The 20971-nt window shown below is 63.0% G+C and overlaps 1 protein-coding gene across 3 annotated transcripts in view; it reads right to left on the bottom strand.

Moving 5' to 3' along the window:
- Positions 1–20971, bottom strand: part of KIAA1671 (KIAA1671 ortholog) — a 160170-nt gene that overhangs the window by 69782 nt on the left and 69417 nt on the right. Inside the window, exon 1 of one of the 3 annotated variants that reach the window (XM_055146824.1) lies at positions 11021–11185. The exons of the other annotated variants lie outside the window; for them this stretch is intronic. Coding sequence (XP_055002799.1) covers positions 11021–11170 — 150 coding nt within the window. The 5' untranslated portion in view covers positions 11171–11185. Of the gene's footprint in view, positions 1–11020; positions 11186–20971 lie in introns of those variants that run through there. 3 annotated transcript variants of the gene reach the window in all.

The raw sequence follows: 20971 nt of genomic DNA, 5'->3' as shown, positions 1-20971 counted from the left end.
CGATAGCACAGCGGGGAGGGCGTTTGCCTTGCATGCGGCAGACCTGGGTTCGATTCCCAGCATCCCATAGGGTCCCCCGAGGACCACCAGGAGTGATTCCTGAGTGCATGAGCCAGGAGAAACCTCTGAGCATCGCCAGGTGTGACTCAAAAAGAAAAGTTACTAAAAGTGCTCCCTCCATGCCTGGCGGCTGCGAACCACCTCCCAGAGCCCCATATTTCCCCGGCTGGACATTTCATTGCAGAACTCAGTGTAAGAAGACAGCCTTGGGGCCGGAGCGACAGCACAGCGGGGAGGGCGTTTGCCTTGCACACAGCTAACCTGGGTTCAATTCCCAGCATCCCATAGGGTCCCCTGAGCACTGCCAGGGGTAATTCCTGAGTGCAGAGCCAGGAGTAACCCCTGTGCATCGCCGGGTGTGACCCAAAAAGCAACAAAAAACCAAAGAAGAAGACATCCATGATCGGTTTATTTGGAGGGACGAAGCTCGGGGATCACTCCTGGGGGGCTCCAGGGACCCTACGGGATGACGGGGATCAAGCCGGGGTCGGCCGTGTGCCAGGTAAGTGCCCTCCCCACTGTCCCCACGAAGGCAGTATTTGAGGCCTGGGCTTGACCGAGGTAATGGAGAGAAGCGAGTGAGACCCCCCCCCCCCGCCTGGGGTGGCCCCTCACCCCCTCTGACCGTGTCCTGTCAGGAAGAAGGACTCTCGGTACCCAGAGGGCCCGCAGGGGCCGTGCACAGCGCCGGGGCCGCCTGAGGACACAGTGAGAGGCCACCGTCCCCTGGCCAGGGAGGGCGGCCACAGGACGGAGCCAAACCGGAATGACCCGACCCGGGCCCTGCACTCCAGAGCCAGGAGAAAGGGCATTTCCGGGCGGCCAGGGGCGTCAACTGGCCGGGGACGGCGAGAAGAACCTGGGCTCTGACTCCCTCCCCTCCGAGGCCACGTCAGGGCCCCTCGGGCTTCGGGGCAGAGAGGGCAGTGGGCAGAGCCGCCCGGGTTGGATCCTCGGCGCCCCCTCGGGGCCCCCCAAGCCCCGCCCGGAGGACGTGCTGAACCCCTCCGGGTGTGGCCTCCCCCCAACACAAAAAGGCTCTTCAGGCTTCCAGGCCTTAGGACTCGGCTGCAGAGGGCCAGAGTGACAGAGAGGCGGAGCCGGAGACCCTGACGGTGCAGCCCCCTCCCGGGCCCCGCCCCTGGGGCGGTCAGTCCCCTCCCACCCGGACCTGGACAGCCCGCGGCCTTAGGCCCACCGCGACGACGGTTTGCTGGGACTCGGGCGCCCTCTGGTGTCCGGACCCGGAATTGTCCTGCCTGGAAATCCGAGCCGCACACACGTAGGACCAGTGGGGGCCGCGCCCTCCCCGCGGGTCCCACAGGGAGACGCCGGCCTGGCGCCCCTGTCTGGGAACGGGGGGCACCGGGGGTGGGCGCGCCTCCTCTCCAGATGGGAGGGCCAGCCGCCTGCAAGGCGGGTCTGTTGGGACCCGCCTCGGCGGGTTCCGTAGTGGTGCTCAGGGGTCACCCCAGCGAGAGGGTCCTGCTCGGGTGTGGGTGGGGGGGGGCAGGTGGAGCACGTGCCCTGGTCCATGAGGTGGTCTCCCGCCCCCTGTCCTGCTCGGAGCACCCCAGAACTGGGAGAGCACGAGGAGGAGGAGGAGAAAGCCTCGGGGTGGATCAGGCCCAGCCCGGAAGCTGAGGCCCAGAGAGGGTGAGCAATGGCCTCAGGCCACACAGCAGTGATGCCCGGGACTCCGGGCCCCAGCAGGCCAGCCCTCGGGGCTGCGTCCCCGTGGTCGGGGCTGGCACATCCCCAACCGCCCTAGGCGCCGCCGCTGGAATGTCTGAAACCCACGAGCAGCTCCTCTGGGACAGGGCGGGTGGCCGGTCTCCAAGCCGAGGCTGGGCTGGGCGTCACCCGGGTCTGACAGCAGCTCCCAGGGCAGGGAGGGCGGCCGTGCCACGGAGCCAGGGAGCCGCGGGAGGCCCCAGTGCCTTGGACCCTGCTCACGTGGCCTCACGGGTGCTGTGGGCTAATGGGGGAGGGGTCCCTGGGCTAACAGGGGGATCCCGGGGGGGGGGGTCTGCAGGGTGTGGGGGTCTGTGGGCTAGCAGGGAGTCCTATGGGGGTCCGAGGCCAACAGTGAGGTATGTCGGGCTCTCTAAGCTAACAGCGGGGGGTGTGGCTTGCAGCCGGGCTGTGGGAGGGGCCGTTGCCATGTGGAGGCTGGACACCACCAGAGTGAGGAACCCAGGGCCAGGGGCAGAAGCAGCAACAGCCCTCGAGGGAAGCAGCTACAGTCCTCAGGGAGCACCGGGAAGAGGAGCACGCTGTGGCGGGCATGTGAGCGACACCCTGGGACCCTGCGGCCTTCCCCTTGCATGGCTGTTTCAGGGTCCATCACCCCGTGGCCTCGCCACCAGCCCCTCTCTCTGCACCGTGGTTCGGGCTGCTGCATACTCGGACCACAGGGCCTTTGCACCTGCCGTCCCTTCTCCCTCCAGCTTCTGGCCTACTCCTGTCTCCTCCCAAGGTCTGTGCCTGAGTCACCCCTTCCGGGTGAGCCCTCCCCCCTCCCTGCTCCTTTCCTCCTCCTCTCCCATGGTCTCAGCTGTCGTGGGCTGTGGCCAGGACCCCTCACTAGAATGCTGGTGCCGAGCAGGAGACTCCAGCCCCTGGCTCTCCCCGCACGGGGCTGACCTGTGTCTAAGTGAACTGCACAGACGCCCCTAGGGGTGGCCTGGGCAGGTGTTGCTGACCCAGGGCCCCTCTGCCACGGCTCAGCCAGGCCTCTCCGAGGTCTCAGACCCTCAGCCCAGGGGAAGGTGGAACGAGGGACTTGCTGGGAGAGAAGTGGGCGGGGTGGGGCTGGGACTGGACCCCCGTGAGGCTGGAGCCCCCCGGCCCGTCCACACCAGGCCCCCGCCCGCTTGGACGCTGGCCAGCCCTGCGGGACCTTAGCGGTGAGCCCCCGGGGTTGGTGCCCTGGGGGGGTGATGGGTCTCCCCTCCTGCTCCCTGCCCGCCCTAGGGCGACGGTGGCACCAAGCTGGGCCACCAGGGACGCCCTCCTGGGTTCGTTCGTTTGTTTGGGGGCCACACTCAAGAGATGCTCAGGGCTGACCTAGGGGCCTGCGATCAGAGATCACTCCTGGCAGGCTTGGAGGGGGGGCCCCGTAGGGTGCCAGGGGGGATCGAACCCATTCGGACACTTGCTGGTGGTCCCGATCACGTGACACCTCTCAGGCAGGCCCTGGTGATGCCAGTTCTCAGTGGGACACGTGTGGGGGAGGGGAAACAGAGTGTTCACCCTCCTTATCACTGTCATGGTCACTGTCGTCCCGTTGCTCATCGATTTGCTCGAGCGGGCACCAGTAACATCCCCACTGTGAGACTTGTTGTCACTGTTTTTGGCATATCCAATACGCCACGGAGAGCTTGCCAGGCTCCGCCGTGCGGGCAGGATACTCTCGGTAGCTTTCCGGGCTCTCCAAGAGGGGCGGAGGAATCGAACCCAGGTCGGCCGCGTGCAGGGCAAACGCCCTCCCCGCCGTGCTATCACTCCACCCTCCTTATAGTAGAGATAAGTACCAGGAGAATTACTCCACAGCTTGGAAGCCGGCCTCACATGCTGGGGGAAAAAGCAGCTCAGATAGAGAAGGGAACACCAAGTAAAGGGTGTTAGGAGGGCCTGTTCAGGATGGGAGATGTGGCTGAAAGTAGACCATAGACCGAACATAATGGCCACTTAATACCTCTACTGCAAACCACAGCACCCAAAAGGAGAGAGAGAGCAAAAGGGAATGCCCTGCCACAGAGGCGAGGTGGGGTGAGGGGGATGGGGCAGGGGCTGGGGGAGGGATGCTGGGGCCATTGGGGGTGGAGAATGGGCACTGGCGGAGGGATGGGCACTTGATCATTGTATGACTGAAATGCAAGCACGAAAGCTTGTAAGTGTGTAACTGTACCTCACAGTGGTTCACTAATAAAAAAAAGAAGAAAAAAAAAGCGTGTTCACCCTCTTCTGGGGGAATAAAGAGCCGCGAATGCTGAGAGATTTTTCCATCCAAGCTGAGTTTTTTTTTTTTTTTTTTGGAAAACAAGAATCTGGTCACGAGTAGAACTGGGGAGACGGAACGTTCCGACCACAGCGGAAAGCAGCGTGGTTTTCCCGGCGTTCCGCAGGGCCGGGGCCACGGAGCCACGGGGGCTGGGAGGGGGCGCCAGGGGGGGTCTGGGGCCTGGGCCTCTCCCGGAGGAGCTGCTGGGAGCGGCAGCCCCCTGGGCGGGGGGTGACACGGCGGGGAGGAAGGTGACAGCCCGATAGCTCCCTGGGCCCCAGGAAGGCTGGAGAGGCTCCTGGGGGCCTGGGGGCCTGGGGGGGTGGGGGGCTCCCACCCATCGGGGACTCTCCGGGAGGGCTCAGACGCCCCCTCCCCACGGGGAACAGTGGCAGCCCTGCCTGCCGGGTGCCAGCCCGTGCCAAGGGGCCCGACACCCCCGTCTTAGCTGGCCCTGGCACCGCCCGCCCGCCCGGCACAGCAGAGGCTGAGGCTCAGAGAGGTGACGGGACTTGATTTCCCGGGACACGAGGTCAGGAACTGAGTATCTCCCCCCCTCACCTCCTCTCTCTCTCCCCCCCTCTCTCTCTCTCCTCTCTTCTCTCCCTCTCTCTCTCCTCCTCCTCCACCCCAGGGCGATGCTCTTTGGTACGGTCCATCCTGCAAAGCCTGATGGGCACAAGGAATGTCCCCAGAGGCCCCCTGCAGGCCTCAGTTTCCCCGTCTGACAAAGCAGAGGGAGCGGCCCGGAGCAGCGGCGGAGAGGACAGAGAGGGAAGCCCGGGCCCCAGTCAGGGCTCTGGCCCAGCCGGCGAGAGGCCCCTGGGCGAGCCCAATCGCTCTGGCCCCATGTCCCCAGCCGCACGGAGGGACGGCAAAGAGCGCCACCCGCAGGGGTGCCAGGAGGCCGGGTCAGGAGTGGGGCAATGCTCAGGAGGAAGCTGCCGTCACCCCTGCCCGCATCCTATCCTCACCCCCGCTCCCCCACCACCCGCACCCGCGCCAGCACCCGCCGGGGCCAGCGCCCAGCGAGGCCCGGGGCCAGCCGGCGGCCTTATCTCCCCCACGACGGAGATTAAGTGACGCCCAGACCAGCCCGGGCGGCCCCAACCCCCAGCGACCGCCACTGATGATTCGAAACCGAAACTTCCTCCCCCTCCCCCATGCCCCGACAACACGGACTGTCCAGCGGCGAGCCCCCCACCCGTCCACACCCCGGACCCCCAGGGAACTGCAGGGCCGCGTGGGGAGGGGGCACAGGTGACCAGTGCAGGCCGCGCCCTCCTGCCTCCAGATGGCGGGTCCCGAGCTCCCGCCACCGCCCACAGGGAGGGAGTCAGGCCGGGGAGCCGCGTGGGGAGGTCTCCCCCACCCCCGCCGTGCCGGGCACCCCTGGGCAGCCCCTGCGCCCACGTGGGGGGCTGGGCAGCGAGCAGGCGGCAGGCTGGTGTCTGGAGCCAGGGGCAGGTGGCAGGCGGGAGGGCCCGGCAGAGACGCCCCCTGGGAGCAGGGAGAAGGGGGGGAGGGGGGAGGGGGGCTCTCAGCTGCTGCTATCCAGGGGGCCCTGCCTGGGTGGGCTGGGAGGCGGTCAGGGCCCCCCCCCCAGCCTCACAGCCCCTACCCCCTCCTCCACCGGTGTGTGCTGCAGAGGGGCCCTGGGCAGGGGCCACTGCACTGAAGCTGGGGTGCAGTGGGGACCACTTCCTGCTGGGGCAGGGGGGGCAAGAACTTTTCCCCGATGGGGGCTTCCTGGGAAAGAGGAAGAGCCCCTGGTGGCTGGGGAAGCTTCTAGAAAGAAGCCAGGGGGTCCCCCGGACCAGTCTGAACACGCAGAGGAAGGGGCATGGCCTGACTTTGTAGGGGAGAAAACTGAGGTGTGGAGGGGGCAGGGCTGAGAGCACAGCAGGCAGGCGCTTCCCTTCCTCGAGGCCGACCTGGGTCCCAGCCCTGGCACCCCCCAGGGTCCCCCCGAGCCCGCCAGGGGTGATCCCTGAGCACAGGCAGAGCCAGAGTCAGCCCTGAGCACCGCCAGGCAAGGCCCCCGACAAGACAAACGAAGAAAGAATCTAGATGGAGTGATGAGCCCCCCGCCCCCCCCCGCCAACTCTCGGCATCTGGTCCTGAGCCCATGACTCACCCCGTCCCTGCTGCCCTGCGAGTTCCCCAGGCCAGAGCGTCCCGGGTGACCTTCCAGGCTGGAGGGACTCGCGCCCCGGTGGGCCGTGGGCGACTGGGAGGGGCATGGTGGGGAGGCTGCAAGGTCAGTGGCGAGCCCACGTGACCCTTGTAACTCTTGGGCCTGGTGGCCCGTGGGGGTGACCGAGCAGAGCAGGCCATTCTCTTGAGGGCCGGAGCGATAGCACAGCGGGGAGGGCGTTTGCCTTGCACGCGACTGACCCGGGTTCAATTCCCAGCATCCCATAGGGTCCCCTGAGCACCACCAGGGGTGATTCCTGAGTGCAGAGCCAGGAGGAACCCCTGAGCATCGTCGGGTGGGACCCAAAAAAGCCAAAAAGCCAAGAAAAAAAAAAAAGCATCATCCAACAGAATCAGTCGCCCTGCCCTGCCCAACACACACACACACACACACACACACACACACACACACACACACACACACACACACACACACACACTCTCAGACCCAGGCCAGTCCAGACCCCAGTCAGTCCGGGCCACCTCCGGATCTGCCAGAAATCAGAGTCCCCACAGCGCCTGCCTCGGGTCTGGCTCATTTGCCCGGAGGCATCAGGGCTGCAGACGCAGAGAAACGTTTCACCGGCTACACGGGGGCTGCTGGGACACGCTCCACCCACGGGCCCTTCTCCCCAAAGGAACGCCACTGCCAGAAACACACCCCTTGGAGTCATTAAACATGTGATTTCTAAGTGAGTGACTCTGTGTGTGTGTGTGTGTGTGTGTCTGTGTGTGTGTGTGCGTGCGTGCAGGGTGTCGGGGTACAGGGAGCCAACCCGGGGCCTCACCCCTGTAACCATGTTCTCTCCCGGAGCCGGTTCCCAGCCCCTGAAAGGGTTTCTGGCCAGTGCACATTCACTCATTTTTGGTTTTTGGGTCACACCTGGCGATGCTCGGGGCTGACTCCTGGCTCTGCACTCGGGAATCCCCCCCTGCTGGGGCTCGGGGCTAAGGGCTGGGGGGGGGACGGAGGTGGCTGTGTGCTGGGCGTTTGCTCCAGCCTGGTCAGGAACCTCGACCTTCTCAGGAGCCTTCGCTCCCCAGGTCTGTGCCCTCCCCGCCCGGGGTCTCGACCCACAGCCGGAGCAGCCAGGCGCCAGGGGACCCGCTGGCTGGTAGGGCTGTGCGAGAGCTGCAACCCGGGTGGAGGTGAGCGTGTGACTTCCCCTCCCCTCCCCGACACCCTGTTCTGCCAGCACCCCCTGCACCCGCCAGCCCAGAAGCTCCCCTGACCCCCCATTTTTTGGTGCAGGGGGCCCCGTCACAAGTGCATCACAGGGTGATTCTCTCTCCAGGTGTGGAAGGAACTGGGCGTCCCAACCCTCTGACCCATGGGCTGGTTGCGGGGTGGGGGGGGCAAAGCCACTCCCCCAATAGCATAACCTCAGGTGTGGGGTCAGGGGACAGCGGGAGGCAAGACCTCCTCTCCCCGGGGACCACGGTCTCTGCGGTTCAGTGGCGGTACATCACTACTCCAAACTTCGGGGCAGGCGTCACAGGACGGCAGGGAGGGGGTTTGCCTCGCAGGTGGGCGGCTGCCCTGAGTGTCCCCCGGGCACTGCCGGAGCAATCCCTGAGTGCACGAGACAGGAGTCAGCACCGGGCACAGCCCGGTGTGACACAAAACAGAACAAACCACTCCGCTCCGAGCTTTAAACACCACTGTGCCCAGATGACCTAGACGAGGATTTCCCATTTTTTTCTTTTTTTAAAAAAAAGTATCACCATTGGGCTGGAGAGATAGCACAGCACCGGGTAGGGTGTTTGCCTTGCACGCGGCCGATCCGGGTTCAAATCCCAGCATCCCATAGGGTCCCCTGAGCACGGCCAGGAGTAATTCCTGAGCACAGAGCTAGGAGTAACCTCTGCATCGCCAGATGTGACCCAAAAAGCAAAAAAAAAAAAAAAAAAAAAAAAAGTATCACAATATCCAATATCCCGAACACCAAGCCCAGACTCTGACATGCATCCGGGGACAGTGAGGTCCCGGGGACTCCGGCAGAAACCAGAAGGCACATGTGGTTTGTGGCTGCCAGGCTACAGCCGGGCATCTGCCCAGGCCTCTGCCGGACGCTGGGAGCGGCGGGGGTAGTCGGAGTCTACACTGGCGTACACCCTGCCCCGTCCAGCCTCACGCTTCTCACGCATTTCTTTTTCACTCCTAAGGAACACACGTTTTAAAACATAAATTAAGGCACCGTGATTTACAGTATCCACAGCTGAGTGTTAAACGTGCAACACTGCAGCCAATCCCAGCCCAGTCCTAACGCGTGTGTTTCCGTGTGTCGGCGGTGAGCAGAGCCGGGGGGAGCAGCAGCCGGCTTCCCCGATCTCCAGGGGCACCGGGGGCGCCCGGGGGAGGGAGGCTGGAGGGCACTGTTTCCCTCAAGCGGTATTTTGGGAGCTCTGGAAAATTCCCGGGGTTAGGAGGCATTTGAAGTATTTGCAGACGTTCAGCAGGGGGGAAATAATCCTCCCCAAGCCCTTTTTTGGGGGGAGAGAGAGAGGGAGAGAGAGAGGAGAGAGAGAGAGAGAGAGAGAGAGAGAGAGAGAGAGGGAGGGAGAGAGAGAGGAGAGAGGAGAGAGAGAAAGAGGAGATAGAGGAGAGAGAGGGAGAGAGAGAGGAGAAAGAGGAGAGAGAGAGAAAGCGAGGAGAGAGGAGAGAGAGGAGAGAGAGAGAGAGGGAGAGAGAGAGGGAGAGAGAGAGAGAGAGGAGAGGAGAGAGGGAGAGAGAGAGGGAGAGAGAAGAGAGAGGAGAGGAGAGAGAGAGAAGAGAGAGAGGGAGAGAGAGAGAGAGGAGAGAGGAGAGAGAGAAAGAGGAGATAGAGGAGAGAGAGGGAGAGAGAGGAGAAAGAGGAGAGAGAGAGAAAGCGAGGAGAGAGGAGAGAGAGGACAGAGAGGAGAGAGAGAGGGAGAGAGAGAGAGAAAGAGAGGAGAGAGAGGAGAGAGAGGGAGAGAGAGAGGGAGAGAGAGAGAGGAGAGAGGAGAGAGAGAGAGAGAGGGAGAGAGAGAGGGAGAGAGAGGGGAGAGAGAGGAGAGAGAAAGAGGAAGAGAGGAGAGAGGAGAGAGAGGAGAGAGAGAGAAAGCGAGGAGAGAGGAGAGAGAGAGAGAGGGAGAGAGAGGGAGAGAGAGAGGGAGAGAGAAGAGAGAGGAGAGGAGAGAGGGAGAGAGAGAGGGAGAGAGAAGAGAGAGGAGAGGAGAGAGAGAGAAGAGAGAGAGGAGAGAGAGAGGACAGAGAGGAGAGAGGGAGAGAGAGAGGGGAGAGAGAGAGAGGAGAGAGAGGAGAGAGAGAAAGAGGAGAGAGAGGAGAGAGGAGAGAGAGAAAGAGAGGACAGAGAGGAGAGAGAGAGGGAGAGAGAGAGAGAAAGAGAGGAGAGAGAGGAGAGAGAGGGAGAGAGAGAGGGAGAGAGAGAGAGGAGAGGAGGAGAGAGGAGAGAGAGGGAGAGAGAGAGGGAGAGAGAGGGAGAGAGAGGAGAGAGAAAGAGGAGAGAGAGAGAGAGAGAGAGGAGAGAGAGGAGAGAGAGACGAGAGAGGAGAGAGAGGAGAGACGAGAGAGAGGAGAGAGAGAGAGAGAAAACAGCGGCACATCCGGAATCCCCCCCCCACCCTGACGAATGCCCCGCTAAGCCCCTCCGCGGGGACCCTGGCTGGAACGTCACGACCCCCACCCCCCCAGCTGCCCGGGGGAGGAAGCAGCCCGGAGAGGTGAAGCGAGTTCCCGGCACACACACAGCCTCCAGCCTGAGTCCCAGGAAGACAGGAAAGGCACGCTGCCCACCCCCCCCCCCTCCCCACAGAGCACTTTGCATGAGCTCCCCGCAGCGGCCCTGCTCGGGAGAAAAGTTGGGGCTTTTTGATGTTTCTGTGACCCAAGGGAGAGAAGCAGCGCGGGAGCCCAGCCTGCCGCCCCTGCCCGTCCAGGCCGGGAGACTTGCAAGGGCGCTCCTTTGCGGCTCAGAGAGACAGGATGCGCGCGTACGCTCTCTCTCTCTCTCTCTCTCTCTCCCTCCCTCCCTCTCTCACTCTTTCTCTCCCTCCCTCTCTCTCTCCTTCTTTCTCTTCCTCTCTCTCTCCCCATCTCTCTCTCCCTCTCTCTCTCTCCCTCTCTCCCTCTCTCTCTCTCTCTCTCCTTCCCTCTCTCTCTTCCCCTCTCTCCCCCTCTCTCCCTCATCTCTCTCCCATCTCTCTCCCTCTCTTTCTCTCTCTCCCCCCTCTCTGTCTCTCTCTGTCTCTCTCTCCCCCTCCCTCTCCCCTCTCTCTTTTCCCCCTCTCTCTCCCTCTCTCCCTCTATCTTTCCCTCTCTCTCCCTTCCTCCCTCCCTCTTTCTCTCTCTCCTCCTCTCTGTCCCTCTCTCTGTCCTTCTCTCACTCCCTCTCTCTCTACCCCTCCCTCTCTTTCTTTCTCTCTCCCCCTCTCTCTGTCTCTCTCTCTACTCTGTCTCCCCTCTCTCTCCCCTTCCCTCTCTCTCCCTCCCTCTCTCTCTCCCTCTCTCTCCCCTTCCCTCTCTCTCCCCTTCCCCCCCCCCCTCTCTCTCACACACACACAGGGAAGAGGGGAGTGGGTTCAGAGTGAAGACTCGCCCCCCAAATCAAAGCAGCACCTGGCATTCCTTGTCCTGTTTCTCGGCGCCCTGCAGGGGAGCGGGGGGGGGGGGCTCTGGAGGGTCCAAGAGGCTCCCCCACCCCTCACCGTGTCCACACCCCAGAGAGCTGCACCCGGCCCGCTGCCCTCGAGCCCCCTCCCCGGGCCGGGACTCACCCAGAGGCAGCGCAGGAGCTTGAGCAGGCCGGGGGCAGTAGTAGTACTCCATGGCTGCGGCTCGCCCGCGCCCGCGGCTGCCTCCAGCCTCCCCGAGGGGGCGGCTCCTCCCCGCCTGTCACTGGAGTCAAGTTCACGCGCATGAATCATTCAGCGGCGGCGGCTCAGCCTCCGCCAGGGGCCAGCCGGGGGCCGTCCCGGCCCACCTCATCCTGGCCACCTCAGGCTGCTGCGGGGACAGGACGTGCTCCCTGGGGAGTGAGCGCCCAGCCTGGGGGGGGGCAGCCCTGGGGGGGTCCTGAGTGTCGCCGGGGCCGGGGCTCCTCCCGTGCCAGCACAGTGCTCCCACCCCTGCGTCCCCCCGGGGTGTTCACGGGGCCAGACCCTGTGGGTTCCACAGAGGGGTTGTGAGCAGACCTGAGCTGGGCTGGGGGGGTGTGTTTCGGGGGGGGGGTCCCCTCTTCCTACAGAAGACTCAGGGTCCTTTCAGCCTGCACAGCCTCTCCTGGCTTTGCTCATTCTGACGCAGCTTCGGAGCCGCCCAGTACACGGGGGGAAACTGAGGCCCGGGGCGGGCGAGGGACTCAGCCCAGACGCGCAAGTGATGGAAGCCAAGTTCGAGGCTGAAGCCCAGACCTCCCGCCCATGAGACGGGGGCTCTGTCCCATCCGACGGGGGTGGGGGGGTCACTGAGGAGGCGCGCGGGGGGTCCCCGGGGTGAGGCAGCACCTTCCAGAGAGCAGGAGCGCGAGTCACAGTGGGTCACCCCGGGGCCGACACCTCCTGGCAAGCCCGGGACCCCGGGGCACAGCCCCTCCCCTCTGGGTCTGTGACCCCCTCTGCAAAGTGGGGGTCGGGGGTCAATCCCGAAGGCCGTCCCCCCCCCCAAACCCAAGACACCAGAGCTGAGGGTACAGCTGAGGGCGTGGCCAGGGGCCTGGTGTCGGCCAGCCCTGCTCACGGCCCGCCGGCCAAACCTCAGAAGGGCCCAGCTTGTGACTGACGGGCTGATGGCACGACCGCACAGCCCTGCTCGCTGACCAGCAACAGCCAGGAGGCTGCACCCTGCAGCTGACAGTACGGCAAAGGCCAGGACCTGTTTGCCAACTGACCTACAGGCTGGGCCCTGTCTGCTGACTGACTGACTGACCTACAGGCTGAAGGTCCACCCGCTGACTGACTGACTGACCTACAGTCTGAAGGTCCATCCACTGACAGACTGACTGACCTACAGTCTGAAGGTCCATCTGCTGACTGACTGACTGACCTACAGGCTGAAGGTCCATCTGCTGACAGACTGACTGACCTACAGGCTGAAGGTCCATCTGCTGACAGACTGACCTTCAGTCTGAAGGTCCCATCTGTTGACTGACTGACCTACAGGCTGAAGGTCCATCTGCTGACAGGCTGACTGACCTACAGTCTGAAGGTCCATCTGCTGACAGACTGACTGACCTACAGTCTGAAGGTCCATCTGCTGACAGACTGACTGACCTACAGGCTGAAGGTCCATCTGCTGACTGACTGACTGACCTACAGTCTGAAGGTCCATCTGCTGACTGACTGACTGACCTACAGGCTGAAGGTCCATCTGCTGACAGACTGACTGACCTACAGGCTGAAGGTCCATCTGCTGACAGAATGACCTTCAGTCTGAAGGTCCCATCTGTTGACTGACTGACCTACAGTCTGAAGGTCCATCTGCTGACAGACTGACTGACCTACAGTCTGAAGGTCCATCTGCTGACAGGCTGACTGACCCTACAGTCTGAAGGTCCATCCTCTGACAGGCTGACTGACCTACAGTCTGAAGGTCCATCTGCTGACTGACTGACTGACCTACAGTCTGAAGGTCCATCTGCTGACAGGCTGACTGACCTACAGTCTAAAGGTCCATCCTCTGACAGGCTGACTGACCTACAGTCTGAAGGTCCATCTGCTGACTGACTGACTGACCTACAGTCTGAAGGTCCATCCGCTGACAGACTGACTGACCTACAGCCGGAAGGCCGGGCTGTAAGGGAGTTGGTGCCTGAGCGTGAAACTTACTGGGAGAAAAGAGCCAAGACGGAGAGACACCGGCAGGAAGAGGGTGACCCCGCAGCGCGTCAGAGCGCGCAGGAGACAGATGGCCCCGGAGGCAGGCAGGGACTGAGAGAACCCAGCACAGTTGGTGAGAGAACTGGAGAGCAGGAAGGGGGCGGAAACAGAGCCGGGCACAGGGCAGGAGCTCGGAACAAGAGAAACAGCAGCAGGCGGCGGTGCGACGTGGACGGGGCCCAACTCGGCAGGGCTCGGGCATCCCGGGCCGGGGTGCGCCAGTCACGGCCCCCAGGGCAGCTGCCCCCAGATGGGACAGGAGAGTGACCCCCCACACTGAGGGGCCCTCCACACCTGCAGGGGTTTGACAGACAGCCCACCACACCACACACACACACACACACACACACACCCGTTCCACTCACCCGCTCTCACATAGACCACTCACACCCCACACCACACACCCCCCCCACACACACACATACCACACACACACCAAACAACATATACCACACACATATACCATACATACCACACATACACCACCCACACCTCCACATACCATACACACACACCACAATACACCAAACAACATACACCACACACATATACCACGCATACCACACATACACCACCCACACTTCCACATACCACACACATACACCACATACCACATACATATATATATACCACACACCACCACAACATACACACACACACACACACACACAACACCCCACACACATATCCTGGGGGTCTTCTCTGGTCCCCCCGTCACTCTTGGAAGAAGTCCAGCCTGCCCTCCCCGCTGCGCCCCTGCCCACCCTCTCGCCCGCGCCAGTGCCTGTGGCCTCTGCTCCCTGGGGGAGGCTCAGGGGGGCTCCTCAGGGGTGTGTCCTCGGGAACCCACGGGCTGGCCTTCGGGAAAGCCTCTGGAGAGTCACTGAGGCCCCGGAGGAGACTCCCAGGTCACGCCCCTGGGCCCTGACCCCGACGACGTCCCTGAGAGAGCGGAAGAGAGTGGGCAGCTCGGACACGCGGACACGCAACCTGGGAGCAGCCCGGGGGTGGGGGAGGGGCGCGTGGGGACGGAGGAATGTGGCCTCGAGCCAGCGAACCCCCCCCCCCGGCCCGCCCAGGGCTGCAACAGGCTGGGAAGCGGCTCCCCTCGACCCTGGTGGGGACAGAGCCCCGCAGACCCCCAGAGCTGGCCCTGCCGAGGGAAGGAAGCGGGGGTGTGGCCGAGCACCCCAGGACACCCAAGGGTCCTGATGCCAGTGCAGGAGCCAACTGCCCCCCCCCCGTGCGCCCCGCAGCTGCATCCCTGGAGACACGCCTTGGGGTGGTGGCCGCCCGTCACATCCCTGCAGGAGTGAGGGGAGCCAGGAGCGGGCAGGGGTGGGGGCTGCCGGGACCCCGCACCCCGCATGTGATGTCCATCAGGGGGCGCCGTGGCCAGCACCTCCATCACCTGCCCCCAGGCCATGGGCATGCCCCCCTCCCCCCGGCTCACCCCTGCGGGATACCCAGCCCCGCCCCCCGCCTTCATCAGGCAGGCCCCGGGCAGCGCGGAGATGGCAGCCCCGGACCCCCTGGAATCCCACAGCGGGCAGCACCCCAGCCCCAGACTGCCTCGTCCCCACCAGCGACTCGCCCTGAGAAAGCCAAAAGGCCCCCCACCCCCGGCCGGCAGCAACCCCAAAGAGCCCCTGGCAGGAGTGGGGCACAGAGCCCCACCCTCACCCTGGGCATGACGGAGCTCTATCTCCCCCGCCCCACACGAATGAGAGCCCCGGTGGTGGGGGTGCTCACTCCCGGCTGTGCTCGGGGCTCACTCCCGGCTCTGTGCTCGGGGCTCACTCCTGGCTCTGTGCTCAGTGCTCACTCCCGGCTCTGTGCTCGGGGCTCACTCCCAGCAGGGCCCAGGGGACCAAATGTGCTGCGGGGGGCGGGGTCCGGCCGCCCACTGTCCTATGGCTCCGGCTCCCTGGGGGTGCAACCTCCAAGCCACCCCTGGAAGCCTCCTGGCTCCTCACCAAGCCCAGGGGGACGGCCCCTCGCTCCCCCCAGGGGGTTACCGGCTATGGGGGGGGGGGAAACGTGTCTCCCCAGCTCTGCTCTGGTGCCCCCATCACTCACACTTTCACCCGGACACTGCCGGGCACCCGGCCCGGGCACAGAGCGTCCAGGCCCCCGGGAGCTGCTGTCCTTGCTCGGGGCGGGAGGGGGCATGCCATGCCCCGCCCCCGCAGGGCGCTGACTCCGTGCCCACTGCCCGCCGGGCTGGAAGGCAGAGACACGGCGTCAGGAAGGCGCCAGCAGACACAGGCGGAATTGGGAAGCAGTCGGAGGGGGGGACAGCCGGGCTCTCGGGGGGGACAGCCGGGCTCCCGGTGGGGGGGCAGCCGGGCTCTCGGAGAGGGGCAGCGTGTGCGGTGTGCCCGCGGGGAGCGTGTCCATGAGGCCTGGCCGGGCACGGGCACGGGGTGAAGGCACGGGCAGTCTGCTCACACCAGACTCAGACTGGGGGCGCCTCCGCCCAGGGCGTGCAGTGGCGGCCAGTGGCGTGCAGTGGCGGCCAGTGGGCAGCTCGGGGGCTCCGTGCCCTGTGGGGTGCCGGTGCCGGGAGGGGGGGCGCCGGAAGCAGCCTGTTTCTTGGGGGCCGCGCAGCGGTGCCGTGGGTGCTCCCAGCGTGGTGCCTGGGGTCGCCCCTGGGGCGGGCGCGGGGCCACACCTGCACTCGGCCCCCGGACCATCTCCAGCACTGTGCGGGAAGGGCAGCACCCAGAGGCGGAGCGGTGTTGCTCTCGGTGCTTGTGAGGGCGGGCCCGTGGGCTTCCCGCGGGGACCGTGCGGGCGCGGGGGAACCCACTGCCACACGTCGCGACCACCAGCCCACGGGAGTAAGTGCCGGGAGTGACCCCGAGCGCGGCCAGGACGGAGCCCTGAGCACTGCTGGGTGTGGCCCCCAGCCAGCCGGGTAAGTGCTGAGCTGCTCGGTGACTCTCAGGCACGCGGCGGGCGGGCGGGCGGGCGGCTGCCCTGGAATCCGGGGCTCACCCAAGGCCCCCTGCTACGCGGGCAGAGGCCAGCCGTCGTGGCGGGTCTGACGGGGGACGCCTGAGAGAGCACCAGGAGGCTCACCCCGCGGGCCCGCTTCCCCCCCGAGACCCCGCGGCAGTGCGCTGTGGACAGGACGCGGGAACCCGATGCTGGAGAAGGTGCGTCGGCTCCTACACCGCCCCCCAGCGGCCGGCCGGCACCAGCGCGCACGATCCCGCATAGCTCCACAAGAGGGCGTGCGCGCATGCCAGGTTGGGACTGCACTGTAGCGCTGCAGAACTGTCCTCCCATTGCTCATCGATTTGCTCGAGCAGGCACCAGTAACGTCTCCATTGTGAGGCTTGTTGTTTCTGTTTTTGGCATATCGAATATGCCACAGGGAGCTTGCCAGGCTCTGCCATGCGGTCGGGATACTCTCGGTAGCTGGCTGGGCTCTCCGAGAGGGACGGAGAAATCGAACCCGGGTTGGCCACATGCAAGGCAAACGCCCTACTGGCTGTGCTATTGCTCCAGCCCTGGGAGCCACTAACGATCGATATAACACAAGCATGCACATACAATCCATATAACACATGATCTATTTAACACAGACGTGCACATACTATCCATATAACACAAACATGCAAACACAATCCATATAACATATAATCCATACAACACGTACATGCACATACGATCCATATAACACATGATCCATATGACATATAATCCATAACACAGACTTGCACATATGATCCATATAACACATAATATCCATTTAACACATATGATACATAAAACACAGACTGCACACACAATCCATATAACATATATGGTCCATATAACACATGATCTATTTAACATGACGTGCACATATAATCCAAATAACACATATAATCCATATAACACAGATTATCCATTTAACACATATGATCCATAAAAGACGTGCACATACAATCCATATAAAACATATGATCCATTTAACACATGCTGTCCATATAACACAGACATGCACATATGGTCCATATAATAGACCTATACATATGGTCCATGTAACACAGCCATGCACGTAGAATCTATATAATATAAACAGGCACATACAATCCATAAAACACATATGACCCATATAACAGACGTGCACATACAATCCATGTAACAGACATGCACACACAATCCATATAACACATATGATCTATAACACAAACATTCACACACAATCCAGATAACACAGACATGCACATATGATCGACATAACACGATACAGAACTGCATCATTTCACACAAAGACCCGTGTCTGTAACTTACGTGTAAGAATCCTACAAGAGAGAAACAACCTGATTTTTACAATGGGGGGCCCAAGAGACAGCACAGCGGGCAGGACACTTGCCTTACGTGACTGACCCGGGGTGAGATGCCCGGCACCCCATACGGTCCCCCTAGCCACGCCAGGAGTGACCTCTGGGCCCGGAGTAGCCCCCGAGCATCCCCCAGCATGGCCCAAAGGCCAAAAGAAAGTTCTAGTGGGCCAAGATGACACAGGAGCAATCGGCAGGCGCATGGAAAGACGCCCCACACTCCTGGGCTCTCAGGGAGTATGACTCAAATGCCAGGGGGTCACACCGCACACCCCTTTGGCTGACAATCATGTCACAGACACCGAGAAACAACAAGCACAGGGAGGAGACGGGGGACCAAACCCTCAGCCAGGCCGGGGGGACATCAAATGGCCTGTGGCAGCCGAGGAAATGGCTCCTCGAAGGGTCCGTGCAGAGTTACCGTGTTTCCAAACGTCTGGCGAACCACCCCCTTCCCACGCCCCCATGTGCCCGAAGGCGACAGCAGGGCTGTGTAGATGGATTCTCCCAGAGGCCTCACTCACGACAGGCGTGGAGACCACCGGGAACCCATGCAGCGAGTGACACGGGAGGTGTGCGCTCCCCTGCGGAACGGGACTGGCCCCAGCCCAGGCGGCTGGGGGTGTCCTGTGAAGCCAGGGAGCCAGGCTCGGCCACGTCCTAAGCAATCCCGTACCGGGACTCCCAACTAAGCAGCCTCAGAGAGACCCAGTGACCAGGCGGGGAGGGCACAGCTCGGGGCCCGGCTGGCGGTCGTGGCCGCCCTCGGTTCTGTGGCTGTCGTTAGGGAGCCCCAGGAGTGAGCTCCCCCTGGTGAAGCCGGCATTTCCGCGGCGTACTGACCCAAGCCAGAGGCCGTTTTCCTGGCCGGACCCAGATGACCTGGTCTCCTGCGGCTTCCTCCCCCGACCACTCCCGGCCGTGTCCACTAGAGGGCGGCAGAGCTGCACCTTTGAGGGGCCCTTACCAGGACCGGCTCCCTCCAGGGGAGGCTGTCGCGGGCAGGTACCTGCTTAGGGTCCCTGTGTCCAGGCCTTGCCAATCTCCGCCCGCCCCGGCGACACCCCTCCCAGGCATCTCTCCCCACCCCCACAGCTCCTGGGAAAAGGTCTCTCAAATCTTTAATTAAGGTCTCTCAATTTTTTAATTTAAAAATAATTTTCAAAAAAATATTTTTTGGTTTTGGCTCTTGAACCGCACCTAGTGGTGTGCGGGGATTACTCCTGGTTCCGTGCTCGGGGACCACAGGGGATACGGGGGATTGAACCCAGGTCGGCGCATGTAAGGCAAGAGCCTTACCCACTGGGCTATCTCTCCGGCCCCTCAGGTCTCACGTAAGCTTGGCCACTCCCCTTCGTCAGATTCCTTCCTCCTGGCACATTCCTTCCACTGAACCTAGATCTGACACGATTCTGGATTTCTCCAGAATCTACAAGACACCCCTCCCCTGCTCACCCCTCCTCCTCTGCACTCACCAAAGCAGCCTCTTCTATGCTTACTCCCCAACTATCTTCTTTACAGTGGTCAGCAAGGCCCGGTGTGATCTGACTGCCACCAAGGTCCTGCTCGTCCATTCTGTCCACGCCGGCGCCATGGACAGCAGCAGTAGCATTACCAATATCAGCAGTGTGGCTCTGTCCAACACACCCCAGGGCTTTTTCACTTGCTGTTTCCTCTGATAGTGGCCCCTGGGCCTTTGCACTTGCTGATCCCTCTGATGCTTCCCCTCTGGTCCTTCATGGCTGGGTCCTACTCCTTCAGTAGGGCCCTCCCTGGTCCCCAATACATCAGACCCTCTGATCTGCTCCAGTCACTCTGGATTCCCAGCGCCCTACTCTGCGTCCCATGAGACACTTGGTACCCTCCGAATGCCTGTCTTTTGAGTCTGGCTCCTTGTTGGTACTGGTCGTCCCAGATCCCAGCATCAGGTTGGGAAGGCGGGAGCCTCGTAAGCTCTCGCGGAGTCAGTTCTCACTCGAGGCTTATGGAGCGAATGCGTGGGCAGGGGAATAAACGAGTGGCCAGCAATCGTCATTCCGGGTTACATATCATTACCCGTTTATAGTCCATAAACGCCAGCCGGCAAGGAAGGGCATTAACTTTACCCATCTCTAAAGACTCGGATCTATGGACTCACAACTGGGTGGAGGACAGACTGGAAGGACGCATGGATGGGTGGGCGGGTGGGCAAAGGAAGAGGAGGAGGAGGAGGAAAGCAGACGAAAGGGCACAGGGTTAGTAAGTGGACAGGAGATTGGAGAGGGGGGAGGAAGGGAGGGGGAGGGGGAGGGAGGGGGAGGAAAGGAGGGAGGGGGAGTGAGGGAGGGAGGGAGGAAGAGGGGAGGGAGGAAGGAAGAGGGGAGGGGGGAGGGGAGGGAGGAGGAAGGAAGGGGTGGGGGAGGGAGGGGGAGGGGGAGGGAGGAAGGGAGGGGGAGCGCAGGCCAAGAGGTGCATATAAAATCCTCCCCAGACAATAAACCTCTGGCCCCAGGGATCAGCCGCGTTCTAAGGCCCAAGAAACAAAAACTTCCTGGTCCGGCTGGTTTAACCCACAGGCAGATCCTCACTCAGCCGGGCCCCCGGTCACGCAGGTCATTCAGCCCCGTGGAGAAAAACAAGAATCAGCGAGTGGACAGTCACAGGTCAGCGGGCTGCTGGCGTCCCCACACCGGGCGTGTGGCCGGCTCGGCGTGGCCGGCTCCCTGCTGCATCCCTCATGCCTGCCTCATGCCTGCCGTCTCCCTGGCTTGCCCGGGCAGGGCCGGCCGCTGGCTCAGGGCCCACGCCGGCCAAACCCAGCGGGCACTGCAGGGGTGGGGGCGGCCGCTCTCGCTGGGGCCACCCCTGTGAGAACTGCCGGGGTCAGAGGCTGGAGATGGGGCTGGAGAGAGAGAGAGGGGGGGGGAGGGGGAGAGAGAGAGAGAGGGAGGGAGAGAGAGAGAGAGAGAGGGAGAGAGAGAGAGAGAGGGAGAGAGAGAGGGAGAGAGAGAGGGAGAGAGAGAGGGAGAGAGAGAGGGAGGGAGGGAGAGAGGGAGGGAGGGAGAGAGGGAGAGAGAGAGAGAGGGAGAGAGAGAGGGAGGGAGAGAGAGAGAGGGAGGGAGAGAGGGAGGGAGAGAGAGAGGGAGAGGGAGAGAGGGAGGGAGGGAGAGAGAGAGAGAGAGAGAGAGAGAGAGAGAGCGAGCACGGCAGGGAGGGCGCCCGCCTTGCACACGGCAGACCCAGGTTCGAACCCCGACACCCCCGGTGGGCCCCTGAGCCCTGCCCGGACTGACCCTTGAGTGCAGAAGCAGGAGGGACCCCTGAGCAGGGAGCGGCCCCAAACCCAACTAAAGAACTCTGGGAAGGCCCTGCAGTCACTACTCTCACGCGAGGTCGGCTAACCTGGGACGGACCCCCGAGCCTGTCACCGAAGCCGGGGGCGGCTCCCCATGTCCTATCCTCCAGCCCTTCTGATGGGACCCCTGCACCCCCCTAGAGTCGGCCCCGGGAGATCCCTGTGCCAAGAGGGCAGCAT

The sequence above is a fragment of the Sorex araneus genome, chromosome 9 (genome assembly GCF_027595985.1).
Source record: "Sorex araneus isolate mSorAra2 chromosome 9, mSorAra2.pri, whole genome shotgun sequence".
NCBI classification, from domain to species: Eukaryota; Metazoa; Chordata; class Mammalia; order Eulipotyphla; family Soricidae; genus Sorex; species Sorex araneus.
Note: the sequence above shows the minus strand (reverse complement) of the source record. Positions and strands in the feature narration are given on the sequence as shown.